General features: G+C 40.8%; 1 protein-coding gene across 1 annotated transcript in view; it reads left to right on the forward strand.

The window, feature by feature from the left end:
• The first annotated feature begins 2,308 nt into the window (after window positions 1–2,308).
• PTPRR (protein tyrosine phosphatase receptor type R) overlaps window positions 2,309–12,823 on the forward strand; it is a 157,790-nt gene continuing 147,275 nt past the window's right edge. The window contains exon 1 of the mRNA XM_074825441.1: window positions 2,309–2,401. Coding sequence (XP_074681542.1) covers window positions 2,341–2,401 — 61 coding nt within the window. The 5' untranslated portion in view covers window positions 2,309–2,340. The remainder of the gene's footprint in view (window positions 2,402–12,823) is intronic.

The raw sequence follows: 12,823 nt of genomic DNA on the forward strand, positions 1-12,823 counted from the left end.
AGGTACTATGGAAAAAAACATTGAAAAGAATTAGCAATATCCCATATCATTTACCTCACTTATAAATATTGGCAATATTCAGCATACCGCTGAACACTTAATTCAGCTCTAGACTTAATACACTCTCTTAGAGTAAGTCACACATTAGTGATCTCCACTTTGTTAATATCATGTTCTATATTTGGAAATAAAATAATAAATAAAAAATCAGTGAAGCTAGAGAATTCAAGCTGATGCAACATGTGTTAGCTCGCTTTCTGTGTAACAGCTTCCCACTCCACAGTAATGCTTCCATTTTGCATTGACGAGACTGCCTTTTAAAAAGAATGCATTGATATAAAAATTCAGCAAATTATTTAGTCTTAGCTTCCCATTGAATTCTGCCTAAGTATGAGTTGGAAGCCTAAACATTTTCTTGGATGTGGGCTCAAAACCATATCTCAAGACATTTCCCCAGTGGAAAACAATTTTCTTAACAGAGTAATGGTGAGTCATCAGGTCTTTGTGCAAGTGAGGTGAGTAGATATTGCTACAGCGCTCAATCATATGAAACCACAGCTGCCTCATCTGTAACCACATGGGGACAAATCAATACCATTAGCTTCAGTGGAGCTATCCTATTGACATATTTGACCCTAAACCCTAGAACACAAGGGTGATGACTTGTGGACAATAACAAAACATCAGAGGAATGTAAGTAAATTTATCTTTTGTCTTTCCCTAGGAGTCGGCTAAATTGTAATTTGCACTGTACAACTCACTGAGGGAAGGAAGCATAGCCCCCTACTTGTTTTTCCTATATGTATACCCCTGAGGCCTGGGCATACAGGAACTGCAGTTGTGAGGGCACAAGTGGGGTGCACCGCATGGATAGACTTCTTTCTTTGGCTTCTTTTGGCTTTCATTTCTACTAGTCAGAACTAATGCGATGAAACTGAAACAAGGTGCACTGCAATTTGTATATACCCACAGCAAATTATCATCTCAGTAGAGAAAGCAGCAGAAATCTCACAATTTAGCAGGGCATCTGAGGCACAGTACCTACAAAAGATATTACTGAGATGACAGGGCTTAAACCACTCCTTGTTTAAAAATCCCCTTGATCATTTTAATTCCCTGTTTCGGGCAGAGCTCAGGATCGAGTGCTGTCTTCTGACCCAAGCCTTTTTTCACTTACGTTGCTGTCAAGCGAACGACCTAACTGTCTATATGTATGTGAACAGCCGTGTGGGGGCTGGCAAAGGAAGCTCATTTGCATACATACAGTCACACATGCAATCGCATCTAGATACCGGGCCCTGCACAGCCCTTCCCATCTTTATATGAAGCAAATTTCTGCACAAAGGTTCATTTAAAGCCAGTTAGAAGCAAGCAAGGCCTGTTAATCTCCTTCGTTATTTTCTACTTAGGATACATCATTTCAGCCACAGACCTGACCGTGTGCGTACACTGCTCGCCACATCCAGCAGCAGGCTGCAGACGGATCACTTGCCGGGTGACACATCTGCCGGTTCCTCTCAAGGTTAGCCTCCAGTGACTCTTTCGATCAATTAAACTCAACTTTGGAAAATGATCTTGCTACAGGGCTGTTTCATGTTTAGGTGGGTCTCTGATACCCATGTAATCAAATTTCCTAAGTGTCTCCTGAGTAGGTGTTGCATCAGCCTGGTCTGAACCACCATCTGGAGTTCAGCAGATCCCAAGCAAACGTTACTCGATTTCTGTTATCAGCCGTGATTTCCGTCACGCAGTTTTTGCTAACTACTTATTTTACAACGCAACGTGTTTCACAACGTATTGGAGGATTGCCTCCGCCACAAGCACAAAACCACACATCGTCAAAGTCCTCCCAGACGTGCCAAATCTTCCGAGACGAGCCTCATCAGCGCTGCAATACTGGGGAGATGCAAACCCCACCTCCTGGCTGCAGCAGCGAGCCCCGACTGCCGCTTCAGCTGGGAGTTGAGGGAGAAGCCACCCCCCTCCCCACCGCCTCCTGTCCCGACATGCGGCTGCACCTGAAGATCTCTGCCTTCGCCTCTCACCCCCGGGCACTTCGGCTCCCGGCGGCCCCTCCAGAACCCCACCTCCCGGTGTGCGGGAAGGCGAGGGAGATCTCAAACCCAGCCACCGCCGCTCCCCGCAGCCCGGACTCGCCCCTCGCCTCACCCCGCGCCGAGGAGGCAGGTGAGGGCAGACGCCCGCCCAACCACCCTCCCTCCCGCCCGCGCCGCGCTGCGCATGCGCAGCCCGCTCCTAGGCATGCTCACTGACGGGGGCGGGGGGGAGCGGGACGCTGTGGCGCGGCTCGGCTCGGCTCGGCTCGGCTCGGCTCGCACCATGCGGCGGGCGGCCGCGTGCCTCCGGGCGCTCTGCCTCCTGCTCCACCTCCGCGCCGCAGGTGAGCGGGGCCGGCGCCGGGGCCGGCCGGCGGGGCGGGGAAGGCGGCGGGCACCCGCTTGCGCCCGGCGGCGCACCTGTTGTGGCGGGGCGGCCCGGCGCGGGGCTTGGCGCGCGCGCGCGGTAAGGGCGGCCGCCAGCTCCGGGTGGGCAGCGGGCGGCAGCGCGAGCGCCGTTCAGCACCGCGGACAGCGGGCGGCCGCGGCGGGCGAGCCCCGCGCTACGCGCCCCGCGGAGCCGGGACCTGGCCGGCGGCTGGGGCAGCGAAAGAAAATCGTGCCCCTTCATCCCTTCTTCTTATCCTTTTTTTTTTTTTTTCCCCTGTTTTTTTGTTCTTTTTCATTGCTGGGGGGGAGGCGTCGCTACTTATATTTGCTCGTGGCAGCACGATTTTTGGAAAGGGGAATTTCAGCTGCGACAGCAGGCGTTTCAGCTGTAGCGGTGATAATAAATCCTCTCTCTGCTTTGCTAGCAAAACGTGTGCCTCATTCAGAAATGTGGTGAGTGATGAGCGCCCTAGTACGTACATGAAGTTCCACTGCCAGTTTCGTTATGATGGTCATAGCTTATACTTCTAGCATAAATCTCAGGCTTCCTTTAAGTCATGAAAAGCTGGTTATTTTTCATAGTCTCTCTGTCTCCTGTGCAGATTTAAGCATATATACTCTTAGGATGGAAATCAAATCTGGGGTACCTATAATTGAATTAAGTTCTCAATTCATAAACTTGAGTTTCTTTGTTTTATCATTTATGGTAGGCATAGCTACTTCTGAAGTGTAAATGGCTGTTGCACCCTGCTTTTAACCTCACTGAAGTCTAAGAACAACAATTAAATGCTCGTGGGAACGTTGTTTTTAGGAGAGATTTTTAAGGTGCAACTAATTTGCATTGTCTTACTGCAGAATCATTAAAAGTAGTAATTGAACTTCATGTCTCTTATGTGGAAGCAGTGTTTGAACATGTTTGTCCCCCACGAATAAGCTGTGTTATGAAAATAGTTGTTGATACAGATACATCAGGAAACTGGGCAACTGCATTCTTTTGTTTGCTGTTGTCAGAAGTGGTTTGTCTCAGTTATTGGTATTCTATTGCCCTGGAATATTAGGCTACACCTCATAAAATCTCAGGAGACTCTTTCCTGTATATGCCTTATATTCATATGTGCAAGAGATTATTGACTGAAAGATGGGGAGCATTTCTTGATCCATTTTAATAAAAGCTTTAAGCTGCTTTTACATTGTTCTTTTACAACATGTATTAAAATGGTCATGTGTACAAAATTAGTGTACAGCCTCTATTTGACATAACATGCCTTCTAATCGCAATGTATCCTCTGCTAATAGTGGACTTTGCATTAGTTTTGATCTGCCTCATTTTTCTATCGTACTAGTGGAAGCTGGGTTTATATCCTGCCAGTAAATCATTTACTTCCTTACTAAGTTTTACTCGTTTCATTAAGTTAGTGGGAATGCTTGCAAACAAAAGTTGGCCTTTATTATGAAAATGTCTCTATTTATGAGAAAAAGAGAGGAAAATAGACATTTATATGGTGTTACTTTGTTCCCTGGACAATCTTGGAACATAATTGCTTCAGAGGAGTCAATGGGAAGGATACACAGGAGCTGAATTCAACCTTGGCATATTGGGCACAATTCCCATTGAGTGCAAGAGCTGTGCTTCCTCTAAGGCAGGGATGCATACAACTTGCTCTTGTTGGAAGTCACTGAAGATGTTATAACAATGAAATAACATAGCAAGCTTAAACTGCTAAGATTTCTCTGTTTCATCTGATGTAAGTAGAAAATTTGGTCTTACACAGGCTATCACTATGGGCATCTTTTATGTATAGCCTAAACTTATGAATTATTGATGGTGATTTTGCAGCTTTGGTTCATGTGGAATCACAAAATGCATTCCACTTGCCACAAGTGCTAGGTCACAAATTATATCCCAAATGTCAGGTTTTTTGTAATATGATGGAAACTGATTGGCTTTTTTGTTCCAAAGCTGAATTTATGAGAGGCATGTTTCTAGGGAATGCTAAAGACATTGTCAGCAGACGTGAACCAAATCTCCCTTGATATCATTTGGTGATAATAGATTTTAGAGAAAACATGTCTACGTTTGCTTGAGCTAATGCTACAGCAAAAAGAATTAATTCTCTAATATGTTTAAATAGTGCTTTGTAATGGAAAGGTAATGCATGTCATATAGCAAATCTGGTTTCCTATGGAAAGACAATTCTACTCTGGTTGTGTTATAGTAGCCACATATGTATCCATACAAAAAATGGAAAATATTTGTGTCAAAAATGTGATGAGGAATTTTCATGTGCTTAAAAAGGTACCATTTTACCAAGTTGATTTTGATACTGATTCCAATAAAGCATGACAGCTGTGTAAACAGAAAATTAAATCCAATTGTGCTGTTGGTATACCCTTATATTGCTTGCTGAAATCAAAGACACTTGTGCGTGCGTCTCTGAAAACAGAATTAGGCCCGTCTGCTGAGTACAGCAGGTGAAGCAATCAACCGATACAGAACTTGCTGTTGGATGAAGACCTAAATCTGTAGTGACTGATTGCAGGTCAGCATGAACTTTCAAATTACATTAGGCAATGCATGAGAGAGTGCATGACAGCACAGGTTATACTCTTTTTTAGTAGGTATGATCTAATACATGTTCTTGCAATAAAAAACTAATGTCTCCCAAGATGACTAGAAAGCGTTGTTTCCTTGTAAAAGAATGGCAGGTGGTAGCAAAAACACAAAGGGATGCATTAGACTAACTTGTAATTAGGGAGCCATTTGAGTCATCCAGATTACTCAACTAATTAACTATTTCACCTCATTTTCTTTTTTAACAACTTTTGCGAACAAAATTAAAATATATCATGAGTTAAATATCCATAGGCTAGGAAAATCAACTAGACTAGAAAAAAATGTACTCAGTTAGCAATCACCATATCAACCCACCACCTGCCTTATGCTAAAAATCTCTCTTTAAGAGAGCATTTTTGCAGAATTTGCTTTTAAGGTGAACAAACCCTGGTGCTGGAAAAGCAAAAAGTTAACAACTGAAGGTTTGGTCAGGTCATCTAAGGCATGGTTTGTTGAGCAAAGGCCTTAGACTAGCTTGGTAAGGGCTTCTATTATATAATTTTTTAATTATCTTCATCAGTGAAGAGATGCATTGACAACCTTAGGTCAGTATGCACCAGTACTTCCCTACTAGCCCTTTCAGAGAGGAGTCATGTAGATCCTTTTCTGGACCTCTTGATGGATTCATTCCCTAAGCCCATCAGCTGAATCGGGTAAAATTCAGGGTGGCATTTTATCTTCTTGGGGCAATGCTGTAATAACATAAGGATTGTTTATATCAAAACTGAAATTTCTTTGACCACAAACTAACACTTCTTTAGTTAGAATTCACTAGGTATAGAAACATACATTATAAATACACTAGACTGCTTCTCAGTTAATCATTACTAAAGTCCACAGAGTGATAAGTTCTGCTGAGCAGAAACTAGTATTTCAGCTTTCCTGGTCAAACATACACTGCATGGTATTCTCATGGTTGGAAATGACTTGAGTGGACTGTGGTTTCTACTTGAGTGTTGGGGGGGCCTATTTTCTATAAAATGCACAAGCTCTGTCACAAAAATAAGAAAATCCGGGGACTGTACTTCTAGGGTTGAGGTGAGATCTGCACAAAATGCATTTACAATCATATCCATTTCAGTAACCTCATACTAATGGGTGAATAATGCTAGCTTCTAAATACGTTTAGAGTGAATGCGAAGGAGCTATTGATTTCAGAAATGTATTAGAATTCTGCTTCATTACACTAACATAATCTAAATGAAGCTGGTACTTATAACTGACTTCTTTAGAAAACATATTGCTGGCCATGAGTGGGTGTTTTTACTAGAATAGACATTTGTGCCTTTTATTAGTAGACTCATGGATAATCAGAGGGTAGTCATCTGTCTCTTTAAAGGTTCTGTTGGGGAGAAATAGTTTTGTAATTCACTATCTGACTTCAGATTTTTGAGGAAGTATTTAGTTGAAAAGGAGACTCTTGTAATGTTTTTACATGTGGAAATTCTTGCTATTCATAATTTTGAAAGACATCATCTTCTACAAGAGGTTTATGTTCAGTATCTCCATTAGGAAATTACTGAGGTTTGTGATCTTGGAATCCCTGCCTAATTTCATTTGTTATATTATGAGAAGATTGAAACATCTTAGACAGCGAGGGCTGGTTTCAGCTTCTCTAGAGAGTGAAGCAGGAGACTTGCTGAAAACCATGAATTGGGCTCTTGGGGGAGTGTGTCTCTCTAGAAGGAGGCTAATGAGGTAACAGTGGGTGGCCACATTTGATGGTGGTCCCCCTCCACGGGGATGTTTATGAGGCTTGATGTGGGGGACTAGAAGGAGGGGTAGGACTCTTACTTCATAAAGCACAGTCATTGTCCTGTAGGATTTTCAGCATGGCTTTGGAATAAATAACTGGAGAAGCTTAATAAAATCTGCTCAGAAATCCTCAGTGTGATTTCCTAGAGCAGTACTACTGCAAAAAATACCAGCCCAAACTTTTAGACTGAACTTGACTTCCCTTCATACCAGCTACTGATTTATGTGAAGATACTATATATTTCATGGAGATACTATATATTTACATCCACGCTATGCAGAGCAGAGTTCAGCCACAACCTTCATTTGGAAAATGACAGTAATCTCAAAATTAGCAAACTGATGCATCACTTTCTCACACCTTCTGGAAAAAGAAGTCTGATGTGAGACTATACGGTACATTAGTGCCAGGGCATAAGTATGGCAGAATACTTAAGTGCCTTTGGGACCAATGGCTCATCTCTTAATTCACATGAGTAGACCTAGTGAAATCAATGGTCTGTGGTATACAGTTTCATTATTGACATATCAGGCAACAGGCCCGTAAAATGAGATGCAAAGTGTCTTTTAGAAAAAGATACCACTCGTGCTTAATTCAGATTCACTGTAGCTGTGAATATTTTTGGCCAGAGCATTTTTTTTTTCCTACTGAAAAGGACAAATTCAGCAAAAATGAATTTGCAGTTGTTTCTATTTTCAGCAGATTGCTTATTAGAAAAGGAAAAAAATTCCTTGCAATCATCTCTCCCTTCCCTCCCTCTCTTGTGTGTACTCCCTCCCCCTCTCTCTCTCGGGGCTGCTCCCGCACTCTCTCACGCGTGCATGTGCTTGCTCGCTCTCACAGACGCAAACACACACAGAAAAACAAATTATATATACACCTGCACACATACATACACACACATATTTTATATGAATTTTGTCTGAATTTTTTTTTTGGTCAAAAGTTCTGAACATTTTGTTTAAGGGCAAATCAAAATATTTTTCCAGTTGTCCGGTTCTGTGCTTGCTTGCCTCTGGTATAGGTTGCTTGCTCTGAATTTTGATATGTCATGGGTACTGTTCCTCTGCTGCAAAAGGCCTAGCCTTTTGATTACTGGAGCTAGCTAGGAAAGTGCAGAACCCTTCCTATGAAGCACTGTGACCTTGTAGCCCTGTAATATGGTGTTGCCATTGCTAATAACAAAGCTGTAAGCTTTGTACGGAGTTTGTAAGGCCTCATGACTGGGGCTTCTCAGGTCTGCTCTGCTCAAATTTTCCTTGAGCTGCCTGTTTTACTTGGTTTAGCTCTGACAGCAGTTTCTCCAATTGACCAAGCATCTATATCTGTTTTAATCTTGGTTATCTTTGTGTGGTACAACTCTAGTTTATACAGGTAGCAGTTACACAGGCTTGGTAAAACAGCAGAGGCAGTGAGAGTGGAGTCACAGGATGTGGCATGGAGGAGTGCTGGCATGGGATGATAAGAGATGGGGCACAGGCTTGGCACTGAAGATCTCCATGCTATAAAAAGCTCAGTAATAGGTAAAAATGCAGTCCTGAAGCTTGAGAAAACTGGTTTTAGGGGTTAAGAAAGAGAACAAAGAAATAGTATCTCACATATGTACATGGCACCATTTATTGTAAATTCAGATGTAACCTGGAGCTGCAGACCAATTGAAGAAAGAGAAAGGTGTAAATGCATGTTAGCAAACAAATATATATATATAGCCCTAAGAGGAAGGAGGAAGAGAGGAGGAAGAAGAATCCATCAGCACGAATATCATATTCCTCCCAGCAAAGGGCTCCGGATGCTGACAACTCCTCATAACATCCTCCCATTGCCAACACCAGTGTGAAACCACTGACCTTAGGACCCAGAGAAGCAGTGGAGGGGTGAGCGTAACATCAGGGAAAGGGATAGACAGTTTTAATTGTATTATTGCTATTATTGTGACTTTTTCTGTATTATTATTCTTTGTTTTTCTATAGAAATTAGATCTATACTAACAATGCTTCTTGAATTAGATTAAGATTTTCATTATGTTAACAATAAACTCCCGGCTTTACTTAAATGTGTAAGGTGTGCTTCATCTTTGTTCATGAACAAGACTTTGAATGTAACTGGCCTGAGAAATTCTTCTAGCTGAAGGAGGCCATGAGAAGCTATGCAGGAGAATGCCTGATGAAAGATTATTAGGTCTAGCAGCCTACTTTGGATAGGGAATAGCTTCATTTGTATTGCTCTAACAGGTTTTGTCTTAAGAGGAGGCTGCGGTGTGAAGGAAAGGTCTGATCAGGCTTTGCGTTTTGGCGTTATTCTCTGAATGAGGGAAACAGTCACAGCCTGCAAATCCTTCTGCTACAAGGGCTGTTATATCTGGGAAAGTCTTTTCCCAAGTCAATTCTTTTGTCAGTTCCAAATCTTGCAATGTGTTGCTTCATGCATGTGCTACCATACCAGCAAGTGAATTCATATTTTTTCCTTTTCAGGTTTGCCTCACAAAAGCACTTTTGAAAGTATGTTCTGTTGTCAAGCTGATGGTGAAATCATATTTTAGCGACTGTTTAACTGCATTTTATTTGTAATAATTTTTGGTCCACTGTGCTAAAGTAGAACAATTGTTTGTGTTTGGCTAAAACTGCATAGCCTGTCCTAATGAGATTTTGACTTGATTGATGTACTGCTTTGCTGACAGTAAGCTATACTATTAACTAGATGGTACAGAAGCAAGGCATATTGCCTCCAGATAGCTTTTGTTTTCATTTGTGCTTTCAACATCATTTAAAACATTTTTGTTTCCCACCAAATATGTTGACTCTTGATATGTTTCAGGTTTTTTTTTTCCCCAGGTAAGATAGATGAAACAGGGATAAAACAATAGACTTTGTATCTTTTAAAGTCACAGCCAAAGGAAGGTCCTGTTGTCTGCACCAGAAGGGACAACCTTCGCAGCCCAGAGAAGACAGAAGTCGTTTAAACCTATAGTAGTGTTTATGCTATGTCTAGAAATTGCCAGTAGTTAGCATTTCCCTTAGTATCTTTGTCATTAGAGTGTTTAGAGAGTTTAGAGCCATGCTCATAAATGGCTAGCATGATATTAAGCATTTTAGCACAGATGCTAAGAGATTATTTTTTTCCCCCTTCCTCTGGGCCAACATCTACTTGGCCCTTATATAGAGAGGAGAGAACTGCAAATTTTGCTCTGCAGAGTGTGAGTCCATTTCCATCTCAATGGACTAAAAAGAGGCAGACGATGAATCTCCTAGCTGTAGGAACGTTGGCATTATTGGAGAGGATTGATCAATGGACTGCATAAGTACATTGACCTGCTGCTCACAGTGGCTCTGGGTGGCTGTTCAAGAAGAGATGAACCATTGTGTAAGAGGTGATAAAGACCAAGCCTGTCCAAAGTCTGAGGCTGGTTTATATGATGTGAAGAAAGATTGTATGGGACAAAGAGAGTATTTCAAAATGCTGAGCTAAAGAGAAAGAAAAAAAGCATGGGGAGCTTAGGGTACAAAATTTAATTACCAAAGTTTAGTAAGTCTTTTTACTGAAAATGAGAAGTTATTTGGCAACAGTATTAAGTACTGTAACTCAAATTGCATTTGAGTTAAATTTATCTTTGAAACCAATCAGTCAAGTTTCAGCATGTTTTTCCCCTATGAAATGACTCTACATTTTCTGTCTTTTTTCCTCCAATTTCCATCTTGTTAGCATGAAAATCTCAGGATGTGTAATGTACCAAGATATCTGTAACTATAAAGAGACTTTAGCGTTGTTATAGTGCTGGTTATAGTATTAAGTGTGAGTTTTAAAACATATGCACGATGTGTCTGTATTCACTTGTGCATTTTACTTACTAATCAGGTATAGCACAGCAGTTCTTTCTATGGATGTGGGGTGGCTGCACTACTTACAAGTAGTAAATATACAGTATACCTCTCATTACAGAAAATGGGAATGTTCAGGAACATACTTATTATGAATCTAATTTGTTCAGATTAAGACAAATAATAAGATTTAAGACAATGACCTCAAATTGTTTTTCTAGATACACATCAAGTCTTTAGACACCATTATCTTGGCCCTATCAGATTTACAAAAGAATGTTATGTCCCACCGGGACTCTCCTTTTCCAGTTGAATAAAGTTCTACGTTCTGGCTCTAGAGGATGTGAGATAAAAAAATCTGTAAAGCTGTGATATTTGTATGTTTTAAAAAGAGAAAACAGTGCTACTGTGCTACTGGTTTATTAATGGGTCTTGACTATCTTGAAGTTTATCTGTCTATTTTAGAGAAAGTGAAGGTATTTTGGATTTAAGAATCTAACAATTTTCTGGCAGGTTGCTTTAAAATAAAATGTCAGCTGTCTGAGACTGTTCAGGGAGTCAAGACAGTCTAGAGAAATCCTGGGATTCCTCTATTAAGCGGAGGCCAACAGGGACAGTCAAAAGTGCCCACAACATCTTTCACATCAGATTTACTATTTATTGTAGGCTTTCACTTCTGCATATGTAATACAAATTTGTAGTGTAAGATAGGCTCAGCAGCATGTGCTATCTAGCATTCTTGCGATTTACCCATCTATTATCACAAGAAAATTTTGTGCTTCTCATATACTGGGTCAGTTCTCTATCACTCTTCTGTAGACTGGAAATTTTTTTTTCTTTTTAGTTCAGGGCAGAAATTGTTTTATCTTGTCTGTTTCTGCAGATAACTAAGAAGATCAAGTGAACACATAGTTCGAACCAGCAAGCAGAACAGTTGAAACCAGCAGAACAGGGAGTTTCACAGAGATTTTTCCAATTTTCCTTTCAGGAAGATTGATGAAGACAAAGATGGCAAGTGGTGGCAATGCTGGAAATACTGAAATTAGTATAAGCAGAGAAGATGTTCAGATGCACTGAAAGTATGTAGAAAGTACGCATTCTACATCACCCTGGAGCTTCTTGTTGCACTTTAATAGGTGAAGTGTTTCAGTTGGTAGAGGCTCTAGAAGCAAAGATCCAGGGATTGGAAATGCAATTAAAGATAATCTGAGATTTTGAGGAAGGAAAATACTGTTGTACAGGAGAAGCTAAATTAAATAGGGGGTTACAATGGAGGAACATGGAAGCAAGGTCAAGACAGGCTTTCTTGTTAAAAAAAGAATCTAAGGAAAAGCAGCAGCAGCATGTGAGGAGTTGCAAGGAAGAAGGAAAAGTCAATCAGAAGGTAAAGAACAGCGGAAGAAGTAGCAATATTCAGGAGCTTAGGGAAAAGCCTAAGAAAAGGAGTGGTGACCAGTCACTACATCATACAGACAGAAGTGGAAGACAGAATCAACAAATCATACCAGTATAATGTCACGGTACAGAATCTGTTACTAAAGGGAATGTGAATGGTTATTGTGTGGGATGATCTATACATGAAGGAAGGGTAGACTCTTTTCCAAGAGCAAAAGTAGATATAAATCTGATGCTAAGCGAAGTTCTGAAGTGAGTTTGAAAGTAACCATTGATTATTGTTCATTTTGGAATAAATAATGAAATAATATTTTCTATTGACATAAAAATAGCTATACTTAGCTGAGAAATAGGTGAAGACTCAGCACCTTTTTGATTAGAAGAAATAGCATGGAATCATAACATGAACATCTAGTCTGTTCTCCTCAATGCCAAAGCAGAACACACTGTAATTTTTTGTAAATACACTTGAGCATAGGGAATTTTAGCAGAAGGAATAAAATTATTTTAGTTAAAGGATTATACCAGCACTGAGTGAATATTACAAGTCAGTCATGAATAACTCTACATTCTGAAGTAGAGTTCAAACAGGGTCGTGTGAGCAGAATATCAAAACTCACTTTAGGATCAAGTTTGCTAGGCTTATTGAAGAGATACCTCTAGGAATTCTATTTTTTGAGCCTTGTCCTAAGCCCCATTTTCTTAATTTCTGTGTATGTTGGGATATCTGAAGCTTAAAAAGCACCAAAATCACTTTTTTGCTATCATACTTCAGTTCGTCATAGTTTCTGATGGT

This window comes from Strix aluco, chromosome 5, assembly GCF_031877795.1.
Source record: "Strix aluco isolate bStrAlu1 chromosome 5, bStrAlu1.hap1, whole genome shotgun sequence".
Taxonomy (NCBI): Eukaryota; Metazoa; Chordata; class Aves; order Strigiformes; family Strigidae; genus Strix; species Strix aluco.